This window comes from Budorcas taxicolor, chromosome 7 (assembly GCF_023091745.1).
Source record: "Budorcas taxicolor isolate Tak-1 chromosome 7, Takin1.1, whole genome shotgun sequence".
Taxonomy (NCBI): Eukaryota; Metazoa; Chordata; class Mammalia; order Artiodactyla; family Bovidae; genus Budorcas; species Budorcas taxicolor.
Window position 1 is genome coordinate 101,086,740 of NC_068916.1, and position 23,267 is coordinate 101,110,006.

At 39.7% G+C, this 23,267-nt stretch overlaps 1 protein-coding gene and 1 pseudogene across 7 annotated transcripts in view; one reads left to right on the forward strand and one right to left on the reverse strand.

The window, feature by feature from the left end:
• PAM (peptidylglycine alpha-amidating monooxygenase) overlaps positions 1–23,267 on the forward strand; it is a 172,844-nt gene that overhangs the window by 17,958 nt on the left and 131,619 nt on the right. For all 7 annotated transcript variants that reach the window (XM_052644035.1, XM_052644036.1, XM_052644037.1 and 4 more), the window contains exon 3: positions 20,872–20,929. In XM_052644035.1, coding sequence (XP_052499995.1) covers positions 20,872–20,929 — 58 coding nt within the window. The remainder of the gene's footprint in view (positions 1–20,871; positions 20,930–23,267) is intronic.
• LOC128051452 (40S ribosomal protein S26-like) lies at positions 3,240–3,579 on the reverse strand (annotated as a pseudogene).

Below are 23,267 nucleotides of genomic sequence, written 5' to 3' on the forward strand. Positions count from 1 at the left end.
ATGTTTCTGCAAGATTAGAGTATTTCCTCTCATGGATCTCAGAGGTGCACACAGTTAACACTTTAACACCCTTATTTAATAATTTTATGTAAGACTGAAAAAACTTTACTAGATTATTTTTAAATATTTTAATTCAGAAATAGAATCCAAAACAGAACAACAAACTCTTAACAAAAGCTGAAGTCAAATTCAATGCAGGCAGAAAAATATCACTACAATATTTTAGTCTTTACTGTTTATGGATATAAAAGTTTTTCATTTTGTGGTAAGCTGTACTGAACTATGGTTAATCATTTGCTTCCAGCTGAATTATCCTTTTGCTATGAGGATGCAAATTCTGTTTACCTTACTGTTTCTACAATTGATATTAGCTATAATATTTAGCTTCCCCATTTTGGACATGTTAAGATACAACCTTCTTTCCTTAATGTATTTTTCATAGATGCTAAGGCAGTATTCACAGATATTTTACCGTTGTGGTTTCATCTACTTGCCTTGGACTTTAAAGGCAGACACAGTAGATGCAAGAAAGAAGATACCTTGGTAGCCTGGGCAAATGCAAGAAAGAAGTGATTATAGTGTGGTCAAACAAGGTTAGAAGTTAACAAATAGTCTCTGTATTGTTTTTCTGCAGTCATAACCGCTCCATAATACAAAATGGGGAAAATTGTGCTCAAGGGTGAGGAAATTAAGTTCCTGCCCTGAAGAGTTCAGAGTTGAGAGTAAAAAATTTATCTTACTCAACATGAATTCTTTGACTCTGCTAGAGGTATATAGTGTTCTATCTTCTACCTAGAGTTTAGTTGATCAGCACAGTGAGCTTGGGTCTAGAACCCCACGGCTGTTAGGCATAAGGGGACTTTTAGTCCTTTAATCAATTGTAGCAGGAGTCAGTTGAAATAAATAAGGTACTTCACACAGTTACTGGCCACAGTATTCTCTTTTCACTTCTGTTTGTGGTGACCTGAAAACCTTCTACAATAGCCAAAGAAATTTGAAGTGCCACTGTAGCAAGTAAAAGCCAAATCTAGCACTCTTTTAATGCTTCCAAGTGTGCTGCCATTGGAAGACTCCGTGTCACTTATTTCCTCACTTGCCACAACATGTATTCCCCAAGACTAAAAAAAAACCATATCAGTTGTCCAAAAAAATTCAACAAATATATGAGTCCAAGCTCGTTTTCTTGTATTTTTAAAATAAAACGTCTAAAACCTATGTATTATGGTTTAATACATTTGCAAACCTGTGAATCACTATGTTATGAAGGAGGACATTAATTAAATTGAATGATTGAGAGTCTTCATTGTGATGTCAATTCAAGAAATCATTGATTTAGAATGAGTTTTTTAAAGTATATTTGAAGCTAATAATGAAATCCAAGCGTATTATTGAAAATATATAGGTATTAGTAGAGTTAACTCAGGCATATATAAAAATTTATAGAAATTTTGCTCAAATATTGAAATGTAAACAAGATTGAAATGATTTTTCCAACTCTTCCTTTTCTAAATATCTGTCTGCCAAACCATTTTCTGAATTCGTTTTTAAACATAAACTAAAGTTTTATAACATAATCTAACCAACATTTTATTATATTTTATAAAATAATCATTGTAATACTCATGTACAGCAGTCACTATAATGCACCTAACCTATTGTGTAATGCAAATGAATAAACGAGCCTTGTTAGCCAGCCATTATTTACAGTATTACTTTTGTGGGCCTGGGGGAGAAATCTGAATTCCGTCTGACTATTAATCACTAGAGGAACAAATCTCCATTTCATGACTCTTCACTGAAACATCATCTCCACCTGCATCTTTCTTGAGATAGACTCTCAAGTTCCTTAAGAGGAAAGACTTACCTGTCTTGTTCATCATTCTGTTCCCTGAGCCTGAAAATGATGCTGTGTTCCAATAAAGATTATTTGATTAATTTGTTTTAGAAAGGAGGGAAATTATCTTCATATCAAGACTATTTCCTTTTCTGCCCCAGTATTCCTAAGCATGTGCTTGGACACACACACACACACACACACACGCCAGTGGCTGTAGCATTTTGGGTGTCTACACACACACACACACACACACCAGTGGCTGTAGCATTTTGGGTGTCTCCACGCACACACACACACACACACACACACACACACACACACACACCAGTGGCTGTAGCATTTTGGGTGTCTCCGCACACACACATACACACACACCAGTGGCTGTAGCATTTTGGGTGTCTACACACACACACACACACACACACACACGTGGCTGTAGCATTTTGGGTGTCTCCACGTGGATCATGACTTAGGAGTCCTCTGCTGCTGTGCTTTTCATATGGAAGAAATATTCTGAGCTTCAATGTTTTCATTTTAACTACTACCTAACTTTTTATTCCTGCATGATATTTTCATTTCTGTCAGCTTATTTGAGATATAATTTACCTAAAAATTCACCAATTTTAAGTCTACAACTTGAATGCTGGCAAATAATATGCAGTTGTGTAACTGCCAGGAAGACATGATAAAGGACGTTTGTTTCACCCAGGCATCCCCTCATGTCCCGTCATTCCCCCTCACATGCCTTTCCTCATCGCCATCCTGTATCCCCTGGGAACTGCTGATGGTTCCATCACTGGTTCAGCCTTTTATAGATATACATGTAGATGTAACGCAGCAGTGTGTTTCGTGTCTGGCTTCTTTCGCTTAGCATGCTGCTTTTGTGATTCACCCACAACATTGTGTTTATCAGTAGCTCATTTTTATTGCAAGTCGTAGCTGTGGGGAAGTCTGGGCTCGAGTTCAGGCAAGACTGGCTCTAGATCTTGTGCTCTTAAACCATTCCATTATCTTACTGCTGTTTTTCATTCCATGCGATTTTCTTAATCGTCTCTGGTCATGCTGTTCTCCTATTTAGAAATCTTCAACAACTCCTTATTCTAATCAAATACATTTCCTAGTCCTTTTTTTTTTTTTAATTCTCTGCCCTGTGGTCCCCATCTGAATCACTTTTCTTCTTATTTCCTGCTTTTCTTTTTTCTGAGTTCCCTATTTTCTACCACACTCAGCCTATTTATTATTCCCACCAATAGATGCCTTTGAATCCCCTGACGTTATTCTTTCTGCTTATTGTAATTTGTTTGCCCTGAATCTTTCACCTATTTTTTTGTGTGTGTAATTTCCATTTTATTGTCCTTTCATAGTAACCAATATTTCTTTCAGTCTTTAAGGACTTGGATCTTTACATGGGCTTTGGTGGAGGACATGGGGCTGCATGTCTAAATTGGGGTGCAGGTGTTCGATCCTTCCGGGCCTCCCAAGAGCGATTCCTGACTACCTTGCTGTGAACGGCACAACTCGCAATAATGTAGTTTCACACACAGCTTGGGAAGCACATGGGCGTCAAAAACACTCGCTTCAGAAATGTCCCTGATGGCTGCGGCCTCTACGATGTTCCTAATGAGGAACTTCTTGATGGCCCTATCCTTGGGCACGCGTCGGGCACAGCTGGTGCAGCAAGTAGGCTGCATGTGGCCGTGGCCCTTTTCGGCATGACCTTTGTTCCTTCTTTTCTTGGTCATCTTGGGAGTGCAGAGGCGAGAGAGACCTTCTTCACCTAGTGAAATCTTGTCCCATTAAAGTACAGAATCTGGGTCCCTTTCCCCATGAACCTGACTGATCTCCCACTAGAGATCTGATCTAGTGCTACCATAATTTATACTGTTCTGATAAACCTATTACATTGTCACTTGCCGTGATTCATTCTCATGTTTTAAATCTGTTCTGCTTAGAGAAAGGCTCTCTGAAACTAATGACTGCATCTTATTCAATCTTGGTGCATATTTTTGTCAGTTAATGCTCATGCTGAGCAAACAAATATAATCTACATTGAAATGAAGCCAGCTCATACCTCTCCTACAGACAAGGTATTATTTTCACAGTGTTTTATATCATGTCTTGCACATGAAAGGTACCCAGTGAATATTTGTTGGTTAGTAGCTCTTCCTTGAATCTGTACCTGTTTTCTTCTGCTCCTGGGGACACGTAGGAAAGCAAGTAGGGTGATGATTCCTATGATATACTAAGTGTTGTCTGCCTAGCTAAGGCTATATGCCCAATTCCATGCAGAGTGCCTAATAAATATTTATGAAGAATGGGCTGTGTTCTTCAGTCAAGGCACAGAGCGCATTGGCAGGTACAGACTGATTCGGTAGTTAAATATCTCATCTCCTTGCTTAAAATTGTTGGAACCACATTAGACTGTTTTACCTCCTTAATGGTCTGTATTCTAGGTATCTATGATTCTTTCCATTTCTTCTTTTGCCCTGTCTTCCAGATTTTTGCCTCTTTGTCCTGAGCCAGTGGCTTTCTTTATTCCCTGTCCTCCATTCCTGGGTCCTTGCTGTGTCCTTGCCATGCTCGCTCTCCCCTCCCTGTTTGCCCTGGGTAACACCTTCCCAGCTTTCAGATCTCAACCTAAGCCTTGTTCTCTTGGAGAACCTTTCCTAACCACCCCCTCTGTCTCCTCCCCACTCCTGCCTTTCAGAGAGCTGTCATAGCTCCCACAGTTCCTCCTGCCTCTGTTTCAGAATATCCTTTACAACTGCAATTTTTACCTTTGCTCATGTCGTTATTCCATTCATACTTTTCTTTCCTCATCAGACTGAAGACTGTAAGAGAAGGAAACACATCTGTCTTTGCTCACCGTTGTATCCTCCAGGTCTCGTCCAGGTCACAACGGAAGCCTCAGCATCCATTTGTGGGATAGGTAGACTGTGAACGCGTGGCTGGAGAATGAGTGGATTTCCACTGCCACTCCCCCATGAATAGTTGCTGTCTAGTCCCTAAGTCGTGTCTGCCTCTTTTGTGACCTCATGGACTGTAGCCCGCCAGGCTTCTCTTTCCATGGAATTTCCAAGGCAGTAGTGCTGGATCGGTTTGCCATTTTCTGCCCCGGGGGATTTCCCAACCCAGGGATTGAACCTGCGTCTCCTGCATTGCAGATGGATTCTTTTGCTAGTGAGCCACCAGGGAAGCCCCTTCTTGTTACAGACTTTACCTGATTTGGTAGCAGCTATCTCCTGGTTTGGTTCCAGACTCCACTGGCATCACCCTCCCACTGTATCCTCATTGCTCATCCTCAGTTCCATCAGAGTGTTCTTCCTAAATGACTACACTCATGGTTTTATGCCCCACATCTCAACTCATTCACCTTGACCGACGTCACATCTAAACAGATCAAATCTAAGTTCTCGTCATCACCCAAGCTCTTTTATTATCTGGCTTAATTCAGATTTATCCAACTTCCTTTTTCAGAATTCCCTAAAATGTCACCTTTGTGCCTGTTTGTCCATTCACCAGCTTATTTCTGCTTCCACCACGCTTACTCCCCTCTCTGGGTTTTGTTCAAACGCAATTTTTTAGCTCAGGTCTTCTTCTTACCTTTGTTTATCTGACGTCTTCCCCTTTGGAGAGACTCTACTTCTCTGCCCAGGGCCTCTCAGATGCTAAGAGAAGACTTGGTCACTTCGTTTTGATTCTGAGCTTCTGTTTGAGCATTTTTTAACGTGTTAAGAAATGCCGAAGCGTCTGCATTGTATACTACGTGCTCCGCTGGCCTCTCTCAGTGTACTTTCCACTCTGGCCGCCTCCGGGCAACTGACCTTTATGGGTGCCACCCACAGGCTCCTTTGCTCTCTGGCTTCTAGCAGCCTGCAGTCAGTGGGAGGAACTGGCAAAAGATGGGAAAGCAATAGGATGACATCAGAGTATTTATTTTCTTGGTTCCTTTTCTTTATTTGATATTTATTTTTCTTTATTTATTTGTTTGGCTGTGCCTGGTCTTAGTGGTGGCATGTAGGATCTAGTTCCCTGACCAAGGATGGAACTGAGACACTCTGCTTTGACAGCGTGGAATCTTAGCCACTGGACCACCAGGAAAGTCCCCAGTTCCTTCTCTGTTGAGCAAGTGACTAGCGTTCTCTCCCTATGTCATAACTATGTCATCTCCTACGGTAACAATTTCTGGATTTGGAGACTCTCCTTCTTCTTGACTCATACATCTTTGAGTGGTAACAGCTTCAGTTCAGTTCAGTCACTCAGTCGTGTCCGACTCTTTGCGACCCCATGAATCACAGCACACCAGACCTCCCTGCCCATCACCAACTCCCGGAGTTCACCCAAACTCATGTGCATTGAGTCAGTGATGCAATCCAGCCATCTCATCCTGTGTTGTCCCCTTCTCCTCCTGCCCCCAATCCCTCCCAGCATCAGGGTCTTTCCCAATGAGTCAACTCTTCGCATGAGGTGGCCAGAGTATTGGAGTTTCAGCTTCAGGATCAGTCCTTCCAATGAACACCCAGGACTGGTCTCATTTAGGATGAACTAGTTGGATCTCCTTGCAGTCCAAGGGACTCTCAAGAGTCTTCTCCAACACCACAGTACAAAGGCATCAATTCTTCAGTGCTCAGCTTTCTTCACAGTCCAACTCTCACATCCAAACATGACCACTGAAAAAACCGTAGCCTTGACTAGACGGACCTTTGTTGGCAAAGTAATATCTCTGCTTTTTAATATGCTGTCTAGTTTGGTCATAACTTTCCTTCCAAGGAGTAAGCGTCTTTTGAATTTCATGGCTGCAGTCACCATCTGCAGTGATTTTGGAGCCCAAAAAAATAAAGTCTGACACTTTCCACTGTTTCCCCATCTATTTCCCATGAAATGATGGGTAACAGCTTCAGTTCAGTTCAGTCACTCAATCGTGTCTGACTCTTTGTGACCCCATGAACTGCAGCACACCAGGCCTCCCAGTCCATCACCAACTCCCGGAGTTCACTTGGAGCCCCCAGAAATAAAGTCTGACACTGTTTCCACTCTTTCCCCATCTATTTGCCATGAAGTGATAGGACCAGATGCCATGATCTTCGTTTTCTGAATGTTTAACTTTAAGCCAACTTTTTCACTCTCCTCTTTCACGTTCATCAAGCTTAGTGCTTTATAAATCCTAGGGTATTTCAACCTACCTTACATACTTCTCTTCACCTAGCCAGCGGCTGTGTCCTTGGTTCTTTGGCTCTTCAGTTGCCCTCTTAATTTGTACCTTCTGTTTCCTAAGGGGATCTTGGCTGATATATCTTAAGTAGTAAACACAGAAAAGGAATACTTCCATTGTAGAAATGATGCCATGCCACCTGCCCTATACAGTGCCATTCACAAGAAAATGGCAAGATCTGTAAAATATTTTAAGTGTGTGCATTACAAGTGTTAAAATCTGAACATGAGTTAAAAGGTGTAAGATAAGTGTCCCCTTGTTATCTTGTCTGTATCCCCCACTTTCTGCTTAATCTTGTTAGTAGTGAGGAACCTCTCAGTATTAGGCCCAGCCAAGGGACCCATCTGGGACCAGATCATCCTTTCTTTGAACTATTATCACTCATCAGCCCTTAACCCAAAGCTCAGTTCAGTTCAGTCACTCAGTCGTGTCCCACTCTTTGCGACCCCATGGACTGCTGCATGCCAGGCTTCCCTGTCCACACCAACTCCTGGAGTTTACTCAGCACTTCACCATTTCCTAGTGGTGAGCTTTGTTTCCTTCATTCGATTCTAAGAAAAGAGCTTTTCCTTTCAAATGTTATCTCCCAGGAGCAAAATATATAGAATCAGTTTGCTGGCTGTTACATTAATTGGTTGGTAGGTTGGTATCCAAGATTCTTGGGGACAAACTGTATCTTCTAGTTTTAAGCATTTAAATAGAAAATTTCTAATATATACAGAATTGTTGAGCTTGTATAATGCATCCCCATGTACCCATCAGTGGTTATCAGCACATGGTCATTCTTGTTTTATCCATAGTCCTCTACTTGATTCCTCCCCAATGTGCGTGCACACACACACACACACACACACACACACACACACACTCACACACACACTGAATTATTTTCAGGTATCTCCTAGACATCATTTCATTTCATAGTACTTTGTTATGTATTTTCAAAAGGTGAATACTTCATTTTTAAATGTAATCACAATCACCATTATTACCATTATATCACCAAGTATCTAGTCAGCATCAAGTTTCTTTGATGGTGTATATTTTTAAATGTAGGTTTGTTTGCATCAGAATTCAAATGTAGTCCACATGGTAAATCTTAATCCTGTTTCTTTTAGGAATCTTGAGATTCCATTTGTCTCTTTTTTTTCCTTTAGGGTGCTTGTCCTAAAGGGTTTCCTACATTCTAGGATTTGCTGACTGCATCACTCAAGTATCATTTAACATGTCCCTCTGACTTTTGTTTGCTTATACTGATACAGCCAAAGGCTTGAGCAGATTTAGGTTAGGGTTTTGGCAAGAATATTTCATAGGTGATGTTATATAGTACCAACAGAAAGCATATAATGTCTGATTGTCTCTCTTCTTACGATGTTATTCTTATTAAGTTAGGAATTGTGAGATTGATTAATTCACTGTAGAGTTACCTATCAACTTTTCATCTATGGTTTTAGCAGCCATGGATATTTATCATTGCTTGGGTTCATTAGAAGTCACATATCATGAGTATTCTAATTCTGTCATTCCTCTGGAATTTGTCATTGGAAATATTTCTATTAAAAGAAAGTTTACCCCGTAAACTATTTGATCACTCTTGAATTCAGTTTATATTGTTTATAGTTTATATTCTATAAACTGCTGGATACAGAAGATTAAGTTTTCCTTTCGCATCAACTAAGGGCCACTGACTATATAAACCTAATTATACATTGATAATAATTTAGGGTTACTTAGTTTTATTGTACTTATCATGCTGTATGTTTATATGAGTATGTGTATCTGAGAAAATATAAGAAAACAAAGCTGAATTTCACTGTAAAACATTGAATTTACTTTTTCATTTGTGTTAAGAAGTTTCCAAACTGGCTTAAAGAAGGATGCACTGAAGTGCTGTCTTTAGGTCTATAATGTAAAATGAACTGATGATAAGTAAAAACATATTTGGAAAATGGACAATTGCAGTTTCTACAGCTGTTTGCTTCATTATAATAATAAGCCCATTAGCTTTATGACAGGTGTTCACCCCAGGGAGTTTCAGTGCAAAGAGAAGTCAACCTTTGTAGCATCATTCCTTGTCTTGAATTATTAATATTGTCTCTCAATGGAAGTTGGAAAATTACAGTGGTTAAATTGGGTTCAAAAAAGCAGAAATAAAATTCTTGAAGGGAAAAAATGAGTCAATGCTCTGGAGCTATTTTTGTAGAAATAGGTCCTTTATGAAAGGTTATTAGTGATGTAGCATGGCAAAATTCAACAAACTAATTTGGCCAACATTCGCTGCAGACCTAGTGCTAATGCCAGGTTGTCTTTGGGAATACAAATAAGAATAAGTCAGGGTTTCAGCTCTGAAACACAGTCCAATAGCAGGAGACAGACTAGCAAACAAGGAGCCTTATTGTAATGGCCTGATGTTGAAATAGATGTTTATGAAGTCAAAGGGAAAAGCAGAGAACATTCCGAAGAATATTTTTATATTTGTTTATATAGTTCCTCTTAGCAGTTCAAGGCAAGGATGCAAACCTGTTGTAATGTTTTCTTTATGAGTTGTAAGTCTAAGGAAAATGAATAAGTCACGGAATTGCTACTTGGTGGGGAGAGGCAGAATGGCTTGATCGTTATATTTAAATATATGACTTCATCCATAAACATAAGTACCCTCCGCTGGTTATACCTGTTATTCTGAAGAAAGGAGTTCAGTTTTCAGAAGGCACAGTTGCCTGTATTTAATTTAGATTTGAACTGGCTTTCCATGTCTCATTTCCCTCGAGATCGTCAGGCTTGCCAAACTGGGAATTTGTATTTTATCCATTCGTGATCCCTATATCTAAATGCCTTGTCGCATCTAGTTAAGAGATGTAGCAGAAAATGTCCAATTGAAAATGCAGTTTTGACCTAGTTATTTTATTAGACAGTAAGACAGGGTTCCAAATACTCTGAACCATTGCAGATTAATATGTTGAAATGGACCAAGTTGCCCACAGATGATCTACTTCTAGTTAAATTTAGAATTTTGAAGGCTTTGTTTTTGCTTTCAGAAATGTGTTTGTCAGGACATATTGGTTGCCTAGCCCACGTACATCTCCTCCCTTTCTTGCTAACAGAACCCCAGTTTTGTTCCAGCATTGGCCTTCCTTAGCCCAGAAAATGAATCTTGATTAGGCTTCCCTTGCAACTGATTGGTTTAGAGATGGGCATGTGACACAGTTCTGGCCATTTTGATGTGAAGGGGCTTCTACTGGAGGTGAAGTGCTTTGGGGAAAGTTTTGCTTTTGAAAAGGACTTTAAGGAAGAGACTCTTCCTCTGCTGGCCTTTGGGAACTGATTTGTGAGACTATGATACTGGAAGCTGCTGCAACCCATCTTGTGACCATGAGGAAAGAATTTTACAGGTAGAAAGCAATATATTGAATATGGCAAGGCTGGAAGATGGAAAGAACCTAGCTCCTGGATGATATTGTTGAGCTGCTGCATGAGATAACCATTCTTACATCTGTCCTACTTCTGGACTTATTACGTGAAAGCCTACATCTCTGTTGGCTTAAGTCATTGGTCTTCCGTCATTTGCAGGTTTATTCTTAGTGATGATTAGCATTTGATTAGACCTCCTACATATGACTCAGGTGGCATATATTTGATTTACTGTGGCCTTTGTGATATGTCCTGATGACTGTATGCTCAGTTCAGTCTAAGGGAAAAAGGGTTTTCTCGTGTGTGTTGCTGTATTGCTTTCCTAAAAATCTTTGTACCAGTTTTAAGTGCCACAATAAAATGAAAAAAACTAATCATCTTTCAGGCCAAAAATTCTGCTAATAGGTAGCATGAGTACATAAAAATATTTGAGCTTTAAAGATGAGTTGCATATTTTACATCTTTTCTTCTTCAAGAAACCTATCAGTCAGTCTTAACACTTTGCTGATACCAGTTATCAATGCATAACAAAAAGTAAAAGTACAATTAATACATTAATTTATAAATTATTACTTGCTTATGTGTGAAGCAGTCTCAGTTTGCACTCTAGTCTTCAAGTATGCAAAGAAAATAGGATTTTAATTTTTAAAGTTGATCTTACCTTCTTCAGCCCCTGACCCTCTGGGTAGCAAGGGAAGAAAGCCTTAATAGTATCAATTGAAGGTATCCCACTCTCTTTGGGGTCAAGACAATCTGCTCAACTTTTGATTGGGCTGTTTCCCCTCCTCCCTTTTTCATTTGTGAGGGTAATATCTTGAGTGTACAGGGAAGGGGTGATCTTGTATGAATGGCGTTGGACCGTGAGAGATCCCAGATGAACAGGGCCTATGGACTCTGTTCCTTTTATTGGTGTGAGCTCTGCCACCTCATCTGTGACTGTGAAATCAATTTCTCCTTAACCAGACACTTTCTTTTATCTCCTCCTCCTGCCTGGAAGGGCAGTCTGCTATGTCATGTTTTCTCTTGTCTTAGCTAGCGTTAGCCCTGCCCTGTTTCTTGGGGCCATGATAACAGAATGGCTGCTAGGGAACCAGATGTGGTTTATTTAGAAGAGGAGTGTGAATCAGTTAGTCGGTTCATTCACTCAGTCGTGTCTAATGCTTTACGACCCCGTGGACCACAGCATGCCAGGCCTTCTTGTCCATCACCAACTCCTGGAGTTTACTCAAACTCATGTGCATTGAGTCAGTGATGCCATCCAACCATCTCATCCTCTGTCCTCCCCTTCTCCTCCCGCCTTCAATCTTTCCCAGCATCAGGGTTTTTACAGATGAGTCAGTTCTTCACATCAGGTGGCCAAAGTATTGGAGTTTCAGCTTCAGCCTCAGTCCCTCCAATGAATATTTCCGCTGACTGATTTCCTTTAGGATGGACTGGTTGGATCTCCTTGCAGTCCAAGGGACTCTCAAGAGTCTTCTCCAACACCACAGTTCAAAAGCATCAATTCTTCGGCACTCAGCTGTCTTTATAGTCCAACTCTCACATCCATACATGACCACTGGAAAAGGTAGGCAAACATTAATGAGATAACTACGGCAAGATGTATGAGAGCAGACGCCAAAAGAACAGAAATTGTGAATACCACTTTGGTATCTGATGGAAACTGTGGATACCACTTTGGTGATTCATTTTAAACTTTAGGAGAGTAGAATACAACTCATTTAATAAATGAGCTGACAGAGCCATCCAAGTCTAGAGCTTCTCTTTCACCTCGCTCTCTTGTCCCCAGATCAGATGTAAACCACTTAGTAAGAAATCCGGTGTTTGGGGGATAGTGATTGGGAAGCCCTTTTTTGTTCTGCAGCATCTCCAAACAGATTGGATAGAGTCAGTTCCCAACCATCTGTGCCAAAGGGGAGAAACATACAGGGGAGCAGTTAGGTTGGCAAAAGGTTCAGAAAATGGACTGCTTTCATATTACAGGAAATGTAGTGAAAAGCATGAACCACTGGCTTTAAGCTGGGGGGAGACGAGTGTTCAGGTCCGCAGCAACGCCTATTCAGAGCAGGAGTTTCCTCTCACGTAACCCCCTGGCAACCAGGAAGCCAACCAGGATGCAGCCATTGTCACCACCTGTTGTGCTTGGGAGATTAATTATAGCCCATTATTAGTGTGCTCCCTTTGCTTCCTCTTAAATGAAAGCGTGTGAGCGTTCCAAGACAGATGTTCCCTCACCAAAATATTTTTTTTTTCCTTCCTCGTTTGCTTGCACCGATTTCTAATTCCCACAGAAAAGCTCTTGCCAGGAAAGAAGCTTCCATTGGAACTACTTGGCATTGAGAATCTTGTCATCGTCAGTCCAGTGTGATTATAGTTTAAAAATGCAAATGGGATTCTGGGATAAATCAACTGAAGGATAAAATTCATAAGAAAAAGTGATGCCGTATAAAACCCTAATTAGGTGGCATCTGTAATATAGGTTTCAGTTCAGCCTTTCTTAAACTGTGTGTTTATTGCCAGCCAGCCAAAGAGGAAGGTACATACAGAATCCAACCAATATTTATTTATAAAGCTTCCAGTGTATGCCAGGTGTTATTCTAAATACTTAGGATGCTAGCAGACATTATTACAACAAGAGTGTGTTGTAGATTGTTGTGAAATTGAAAGTCACTCAGTCGTGTCTGACTCTTTGCAACCCCATGGATTATACAGTCCATGGAATTCTCCAGGCCAGATTACTGGAGCGGGTAGCCTCTCCCTTCTCCAGGGGATCTTCCCGACCCAGGGATCGAACCCAGGTCTCGTGCACTGCAGGTGGATTCTTCACCAGAAGAGCCACCAAGGGAAGCCCTTTACAATAAGATTGTGTTGTAGATTGAGACAAACATCCAAAAAGTTGGTGAGGATGGAGCATAGCTTAGATGGTAAGGAACAAACTAGAGAATTTTGGAAAGCACTCTCTTTTTAGTCATTTGGGAGTGTTTTAACATAAACTCTGGTTATTCTGCCAGAGCCTACTAAGTAGAGAACATATATCTCATTTATATGGTAAGAGAAAGACATTAGGAAAAGGAAAATTAGAATAGCCTGCATTCAGAAGTGAGAGTTTAAGGAATTTTATCTGTAACTAAGTGTCTTTAAATTCTGATGTCAGAGAGGTAGATTTTTTTAAGCCTGAATTTTTGACACCAGAACAATTATACTTGCTTTGCCCACTTTTCTTTTGCCTGAGCTTTCTTTTATTCTAGGAAAACGTTGACAGTACAAACACCACTGAGTCAGTATAAACTTACTTTGCATGTATTAAAATTGCTTTGGGAAATAGCAGTTTGATTCTATTATCTGTCTGGATCAATTAAAAAGAGGCCAGTTAGACAAGAAAGCTTTCTCTTTCTCTCATAACCGAAATTCTTATCTAACAGGCCTGATCACTTTCTGTACTTTTCTCTTGTTGGCCTGACAGCTCTGGTGTCACCTCCTGAGGTTTTCTCTACTACTTGGCAGAATTCAAGCTATTTGAATGCTAATAGGTACTATGTAAAATATAGGGCTTAATGGGTCCTGTGTAGCTTGTCTCGATCAGATTTAAACTGTGCATGGTCTGAGTTAGGAGGGATACTACCTGCTCTGTGGGTAATCACTCTAAGGCAGAGAGTCACCGTTGGCACCATGAGATGGTTGCCCTGCTTTGGTTATTGTCACAAAGGGTACTGAGGAAAGTTACCAGACACCTAGTTCACAGTATAACGTTTCTAAGGCCCACCGCCAGAGAACAGCCAACTTGCAAATAGCCACAGATACAAGCAAAAGGGCCATATTCAGGTGGAGCTCGGTCGTGTTGTCTGTTTCTACATCTGTTGTATCATCACAATGCATAGTCTCCTTTAGAAAGTAGTCTGCGGGGATTCTTTAAGCCTGAACAATAAAAGGCGCGTGAGGATATTATCCAAACAGGATCAAGTGATTGTGCTCAACACTCGAATCTGAATGGTACCTCTGGTTTCCCAAAACAAAAATTACTGGTTTTATGTGAATAGTTTTCATGTGCAATAGTATACAGGTGGTTTTGTCTGTCCCATGTAAATTTACATAAGGAGCTAATTTTATTAACTACTTGTTCTGTAGAATTCCCTGCATCTCTGTCTCACAAATGACTAAATCAAAATAAAGAACATTTTGTTCTTAAATGTTGTAAGCGAAGTGTTACTAATCTCTGTTGTCTACGTGAGACTTCTTGGCTTAAGATGGGTAATAATAGAATAGAATGGGAGTTCTTTAGTAATAAGTGTTTTCCTTCTTTTTCGTTTCTACCACACTACCCTCTTTTGTCAGGAAAATGTGCTTTTCTTGGATAGTTCCCAACAGCAGCAGTAAAGAGGCATCAGCAATATTATATCCCTCCCGATTCAGATTTGGCTGATGTGCCATAAAAGATAGCAAGGGGAGACATGGCTAGGTACATTCACGTTATCTCTCTCTTTTTGTGCATCTGAGCCTTATGTGAGCAGTCTGAATCTGCAGTATTTTACAGATAGTCCCCTGGCACGGAGCGCAGATACAGCGTTCTTCCTACAGACTGAAAAAGGACTCGTGATGATGATGTATGGAAAATTGTGAACAGTTGCACTGGTAGTTTAGGTTGAGTTATAGAAGCATCCTTTCTAGGACAGTGTGTTCAAATGAAAAAAACTATTATAATGGCAGTTAGGTGCTGTATTTGTGTCTCCAGAATGTTAGAAAGTGTTGGAGAGAAACATTGATCTGAATTACGTGTCGGTTTTCAAATTGCTTTACCTTACGAAAACAAAATGATGACAAAATTAAATAGTTGTGGCTGTAGTTCACCGCAGTTTGTCAATAAGCTCTCATGAAATGTTTGCAGGTACTCTTAAAAATTTAGAGGACTTGGGCTAAAACTTCTTAAATTTTATTTCTTTGATTTCTTTACTTATCCCATTAATCAAATGAACAACGACACTGTGTCTGAGAACTGACATTGCCTTTTCAAACATTAGAGAGATTTGAAAAACAACCTTTTTGATAGCTATCTTTCTATAGCGGAAAGAGAAGTGCTTTAGTAAACTGGGGTCAAATTCTATTTTGTAAGTTTCTTAAGAATTACTGCTTTTTAATTGCAAGTGACCTTCTTGAACTTCAGTTTTCTCATCTTTATTTATTTACTTGCTGGCCATACTGCATGTCTCGTGGGATCTTAGTTTCCCTACTGTAGATCGAACCCAGGCCCTTGGCAGTGAAAGTACAGAGTCCTAACTACTGGACCACCACAGAATTCCCTCCATCTTTACAGTAATGTCTATAATGCCTACCTGGTGATGTTATCATGATAAATCATTATGATGGAAGGTTCTATTAACAGAATGAAGTTAGAAGGCTCAATAAATGTTCTACCTTTTACAAGGTATCATATGCTAAGTACTGATCATATGTTTAAATCAGTTGAATATTTTGTAATGTTGAATGATAGAGATTGTGGGGTCTGTTTACCTGATCAGAATACTGTTAAATATCGCTTTTGGTGTTCATCCTGAAAAATATCACAATTGGTTACTTTTATCACTGATATAATAATTTTATCACTTTGAGAGATGTATCAATACAGTTTTTTTTTTAATATTGTTCCCTCACGAGGGTTTACTTTAAAAAAAAAGTTTATCATCAGAGAGTTGGTTGTAGGTAACTATGTGATTACATGTCAGTATGGTCTTAAACTGACCACTCACTGCTTACAGCCTAGAATTGAAAGTACTATCCATTCTTGGTGACCTGCTATAGAAATTAACCTATATTGATGAAACAGTATTTTGTAATGATCTAAATAATCTTTCTCATCCCCTTATGATAAGCTTATAGTAGTTTGGCAAAGGCCATTGTCTAATCCATTCTTAAAGAAATTACATATCTTATAAAAAAAAGTTATTTATTTAAGAAGAGTCTTAAATTTTATTTAAAATATAGGACTTGCTACTGCTGCTGCTAAGTCGCTTCAGTTATGTCTGACTCTGTGCGACCCCATAGACAGCAGCCTACCAGGCTTCTCCATCCATGGGATTTTCCAGGCAAGAGTACTGGAGTGGGGTGCCATTGCCTTCTCCGAAAATATAGGACTTAGTCTCATAGAAAAATGGAGATACGAAGGTTGAAAGACTCCCCAGAATCACAGTTTAACAGGGTTAAAACTTCATGGCAAGCAAGTGACAAGAAAGATGCGTAGTTATTTCTAATCTGGAAGACATACATTTGAAGATTTTTAGTCCTAATTCTGACCCTAATTACTTGGCTTTAAGTGGATCGATAACCTTTCTGTGAAAGTCTTCATTTCTATAAAAAAGGTGCAGTGCCTATTAGACCTCCTCACAGCATAATTGTGAGAAGAAAATAAAGTAACACAAAAGCGTGCTTACTTTTATACTCAGCCGCCCTAAGGGAGACAGACCTTGAAGATCTGGCTTCTCCCATTGAACCATGTAAGTGACCCTTAGGAACATTTCTTCAAAGAACCTGAGCTTTCAACTTAATTCTAGGAACCAAACTGTGGCATCAGAATACTTCAGAACAAAATCACTGATACTTTTTATAGTTGCAGAGAGAAGAATAATTATTTTTCTGTTATTCTTTGTTCTATTGAGCTGTGATCTTCAGAGCTTTCAGCTGAAGGCTAATTATTGATCTGATACACATTGTACTTTTTAATGTGCTCATTTAAAAAAAAAGAAGAGTCTTACCTTTTTTCTAACAGAATTATTCTTTATCTTGAAAATGGGACATATGATGGAGCATGGTAGACCATTGATGCAGTGTCTAATATAGACTCTCCAAAAATAATTTTGTAGGGTACTGTTTATTCTGTGGAGGACCTTTGTCATCTTTCCTCTCTTTTAAAAAAAGAAACCTCGCTTTAACACAATAGAAAAGAAACATTTGAAATCTGAACACATTCTTATTATTAGGGAAGCTCTAAGCAAGAAATAAAAATCTATATAAGAAAGACATTCTCGAGCTATTCAGTCATTTAAAATTATGCAACTGATGATAAGGATGATAAGAGCAAGAATTACATGTGGTTCTCATCCATTTTGAGTATAAATAGTAGTTCTGTTTATTCTGTATCAGTCCATCCTAAAGGAAATCAGTCCTGAATATTCATTGGAAGGACTGATGCTGAAGCTGAAACTCCAATACCTTGACTGCCTGATGCGAAGAACTGACTCATTTGGAAAGACCCTGATGCTGGGAAAGATTGAAGGCGGGAGGAGAAGGGGAGGACAGAGGATGAGATGGTTGGATGGCATCACTGACTCCGTGGACATGAGTTTGGGTGGACTCCGGGTGTTGGTGTTGGAGAGCGAGGCCTGGCATGCTGCAGTCCATGGGGTTGCAAAGAGTGGGACATGACTGAGCGACTGTACTGAACTGAACTGACTGAACCATTATTAGTTACATCTAATTAGTTTTTTAGTTTTTTGTTTTTAATCGAAAGAACCAACTTGCTGAATTTGACATACCTGTCTACTCCTGTAACTTGTCTATTCCAAAAACAGCTTGAGGGTGGCTTATGATAAAATCAAAGGTAAAATAAAACCCCCAAATTAGAAGTTCAAATTTAAAAGAACTTCTCTTTGGTTTGCTTTTCATTGCAACCTTTGGTTCCTTTCTTGTTATAAGTGTTTACTTAGCGACTTTAAATTTACTTTTGATTGGCATTTGCTTCTAAGTCATTGATTGTTTGTATTGCTTTGAGTGACCTGTAGTGCCTAAGGCACTCTGCTTGTGTTCAGATCCCAGCTTCTTCACTCGTTAATGCACATGGTCACTGGTTAAAGTGGGAAGGATAGTTTTGTTTTGTTTTTCAGTAAAAACTATTGCAAATAAGGAAGGAGGTCCAGCGTGAGTTGAGTTCAACTTCGCTGCAAGGAAAAGGAAAGGCCCTGAGGGGGCTAAGGTGGTTAGTCCAGGTGACTAGGCCATCTGGATTTGTTGATTGGCACTTCTCCAGAGGAAAAGCCAAGTGGTCCGATCGTTATGACAGGAGGCAGTGATGTAAATTAGAGCAAGGCAGCCAGCGGCCGAAAACTGGGGCAGAATTATCTCCTTGATGTGAAAAGACAGTTCTGGGTGGAAGATTTACAATGCACAGAGGCAGAGGAAGGATTTACAGTCGCCAGCCTTCTAAAGTAGCTGCACTGAAAGGGGTCCAGGAGTCGATCTGCATACTGCTAGGTTTTGGCTAGAGTGATTGGTAGTTACCTAGACCTTGGTCTGCCTCATCTGTGAAATGAGGATAATAGTAGCACTTGTATCGTGGATGTTTTATTAACGATGGAAGGAGTTATACAGTACATGTAAAGTGCTTCGAGCAGTGCTTGCTCATAAAGCTCTCAACAGATGCTAGTTACTGCTCCTGCTATCTTTAAAGGAGTATCTCTGTATCGCATTAGGGCTTCCCAGGTGGCACTCGGGGTAAAGAATCCACCTGCCAATGCAGCGGACCTGGGTTTGATCCCTGGGTCGGGAAGATCCCGTGGAGGAGGAAATTGCAACCCACTTCAGTATTCTTGCCTGGAGAAATCCCATGGGCAGAGGAGCTCTGGCGGGCCACAGTCCATGGGGGTTGCACAGAGCCAGAAACAGCTGAGCACGCACACACCTATCGTATTGGATTGTTTTTGTTATTAAATGGTATAATACACATAAACCATTGAGAACCATGCCTGGCACATAAGAAGAATTCAGTAACTGTTGGCTGGAAGTAGTAGCAGCAGCAGCTTTGTGTGTGTGTTAGTCGCTCGGTCGTGTCCTACTCTTTGCAATCCTGTGGACTGTAGTCCGCCAGGCTCCTCTGTCCATGGGATTCTCCAGGCAAGAATACTGGAGTGGGTTGCCATTCTCTTCTCCAGGGGATCTTCCCAACCCAGGGATCAAACCCAGGTCTCCCGCATTGTGGGCAGATTCATTACTGTCTGAGCCACCAGGAAAGCCCACAACAGCAACGATAGTAGCCACTAATATCTTTCAGTCCTGAAATACTCATAGCTCAGGATGATCAAATAGAAGGGAATCTTGAATTTATTACTATTTCTGTTAAAACAGAATAGGTCTGTTTATAACATTAGTAATTCAAAGATAGGAAAATATTCATGAGTAATCTTGTATGTGATTGTAAGATCTTTAAGCATTATTAATATTTTGGCAGTATATTTCTTAAGTTTTGGATACAGAAGCTACATCTCCAGCATTTATGTGGCTTAACCTTCTTGCTGTGAAGCCTTCAACATCTCCCAGCCTGTTTCCTTCTAACCAAAATAAAAGTGAACCTACGTAATAATAAAGCCTGTTAAGAAATGAAGCAGTTTGTTCAACTAGAAGAAATAGTGTATACAAAAGTAATGATAAAGACTGAATCGTATTTCTGTAATTTTTATGATTTTAAGATATTTCTTTGATGTGTATTTGAATCTCCTTGCAACACAGAAGTGAAAAAAGAGGTTCAAATTTCACAGTTGTGGCACTGACCAGTAGGTTTAAAGAAACTCAGATGATCTCTGTCCATGTTTGTGGAGTCTCTTGATTCCACCACTGTGCAGTAATAATCCATAAAGTATGAGTTATTAAATGGGTTCAGTCTCTATTTGTATTGGGTATATTACCAATCACAGCACATACTTCACTGCATATGGATTCATTAAGAAAGTGAATGCACGGATCAACAGATCCCCATTATCCTTACTTTGCAGTTTTTATCAATAAAATCTTATTCTCAGTATATTTAATAGTGGAAAATAGCAACTTAGATAAGAGACTGATAACTGGAAAAGAAAGAATAACTTGAATTAATGTTGATTTCTTCTACGTAAAAATTTTAAAGGGAGAACAACCAAATATATGTATTAAAACCACTCTTTATTCACAGTGTCTTTGAAATTAATATTTTAATTCTGTTAAATTAATAATTTAATAAAATAATTCTGGAAATTAAATATTTAATTATGCATATAGCAAAGAAGGTCAAAATTAATTCCTACATCTTAAAATCAAATGCATTGAAATATTTTACTGTTTCTGTAGAAGTGTTTAAAATGTTGCCTTTTAACTGTGACAGTACTAGAAATATTACTCATAAATTTGTTTTAATAAATAGGATTTAGCATCATTTTACAAATAGGATTATATATGGGATTTTATACGTAGCATTTAGAAGAGAGTCATAGAAAAATGTTTAGAGTACCTAAGTTCTGTACTTAGCCCTTGCATTCACCTGGCACTTGACATTTGACAGATAACCTCACCACACTGAATCAGTAGTCCTTTTTCAGTCACAGAGCCCATGCTTTTACAAGTTATTTCTTCTTCATTAGCAGCAGTTTAATTTGAATTTGTGTCCTTCTTTCTTTCACAGTCTGATACGTACTTCTGCATGTCAGTGCGTTTGCCAACGGATGAGGAAGCCTTCGTGAGTAAGTGTGAATCGGATGGTGCAGGGGGGTGGGCCATGGGAGGAAAGGCAGCTATTTGAGATCAGTGAAAGCTTCTCTTTGATGGTTATGAGTGCATTAATCTTCTACTGTCAGTTTCGAAACGCGTTGATAATGCCTAATGCGGAAACACTAGTAGAGAGCCACTGAGGCAAGCCTACGAACTGTATCTGGAGAGACTCTGGAGGAATGGTGGTTAAGGGGCTGCATGCAGACGTCAGTGGCTGCAAGTACCACGTGGCCCACTTATAGAGGACTGACTTTCTGTCTGTGGCTGGATGCTTCATTCCGCGCCACTCAGTGGACCCTCTATTTGCCTGCTGGTTCATGCTGTAAATAGACTGCACTGAGATCAGCACTGGGGGATGTAAGATTTTACCTGTCTGACAGGAGGATGGGTAGGAAGGGATGGAAGAAGTAGAGAATAAGAGAAGGAAGAGCAGGAGGGAGGGAGAGGAGGAGGACGGACTCTGCTGTCTGTAGAGTCAGAGGACACTTAAATGACAGCTCCTTCCCCAGCCGAGCCTTTCAATCAGGCGGGAAATGTGACAGAGCACCATCTGTTTTCATCTGGGTAGTTTTAATTTAAACATGCTTCATGACAGACTTTCAGCTGTTTGGGGAAGATGTGTGATTGGCAAATTATTCATGGATTTGCTCCCCTTGCCTTACTTTTCTGTTTTGAAAAGTTGATTCTGAAGAGAAAGTGCTGGTAATGAGAGTTTGTACTTTGGTGCCTTGAAACTAACCTTCAAGTGGACTGTCTGAAATGGCGATTATGTGAATCACAAAATGTGTATAGTAGCCTTGGGGCCATCGGAGGATGAACTTTCACGAGGTGTTCTTCACAGAAAAATATATTACAGATCTTCAAAGCCAGAACAATGTGCATCAATTTTTTTTTTCACATAATTTAGTGGCAGTCACAACAGAAAATACAGCCTGTATCAACACTCTCTAAACAAAACTTGCTCCATAGTTAATTCCTAGAAATAAGTCAGACCTTGGAAAGCTGAGCATTGCCTGACTGACATTCCTTTGTGTAATCTTTGAATATTATTAGGAAGAAAGTTAGAAAGTTGGTGCTTCTAGATCCTGAACTTTAAAAGGGACAAAAGTAAGTTTCTAATTGTCATGCTTTGAGTAAGTAACACTAGGGCTTCCCTGGCGGCTCAGACGGTAAAGAGTCCACCTACAATGAGGGAGACCTGGGTTCGATCCCTGGATCGGGAAGATCCCCTGGAGAAGGAAATGCCAACCCACTCCAGTATTCATGCCTGGAAAATCGCATGGAGCCTGGTGGGCTACAGAGCCTGGGGTTGCAAAGAGTCGGACACGACTGAGTGACTTCACTTCACTTCACTTCACTTCAAAAGTGGTTTAGGATATAAATTCATAATTAAAGTACTAACAGTAAAGCTTTCTTCAATCATATCCACATATTTGACAGCCTAGGAGAAAATAATGTTTGCTAATAAAAAGAAACTGTACCTGAAGTTTTTCTTTACTAATTTTGTATTTTCTTTGTCCGAGTTTGGAGTAGACTTGATTGCTCCCGTTTTTGAGGAGAAGGCCATTCCACACGCCTGTGTAAATATGTTAGTTGTGTTTTAGAGCAGTATTACGGGTCTCACATTAATAGGTTCTTGGTTTGTTTCTGGAGGTAGTGGTAAATGATGTCAGAGCTGGTGACTCGAAGGCCTATAAATATATATCCTGGAATGAGTTATTGCACTCCTAATAGAAATGTGTTTACTTTCACGTAACTTAAAGTTGAAAGTACAAGTCAGTATATTCAATCAAGAAAAATATTCACAGGAAACACATAAAGGGCTATATTAGAACCAGGGCATTAAATGTTTGTCTATTTTTCTTAGGCAACTTGAAGGATCTTATAAGAATTATAACTACCAGGTTGGCCAAAAAGTTCTTTTCGGTTTTCCATCAGGTGTTAATGAAAAACCCAAATGAACATTTTGGCCAATGCAATATCTTCAGTATTTCTTCTTTATTGCCGGGAGGACTGCATGAAGACCAGTCATTTTGTCACCTGTTCAAAACATGATTATCTTCAGTGTTAATCCTTTCATTTACCACCCCCAGGAGATTTTTGGTTGCCATTGTTTATATAATTCAGCAACCACAGAAGTTCAGGTATAGGCAAAATAGAACTGGAAAACTAAAAACCAAAGAGAAGTACCAATTATTTATATATTTGCATGTGTAATCTCATTAATTCTTAGGATGACACTGTTGGCTGTCCTGTTTCTATAGAGAAACAGAGATAGGAACGTCTGTGTCTGTGGTTTAATCAGGTCCT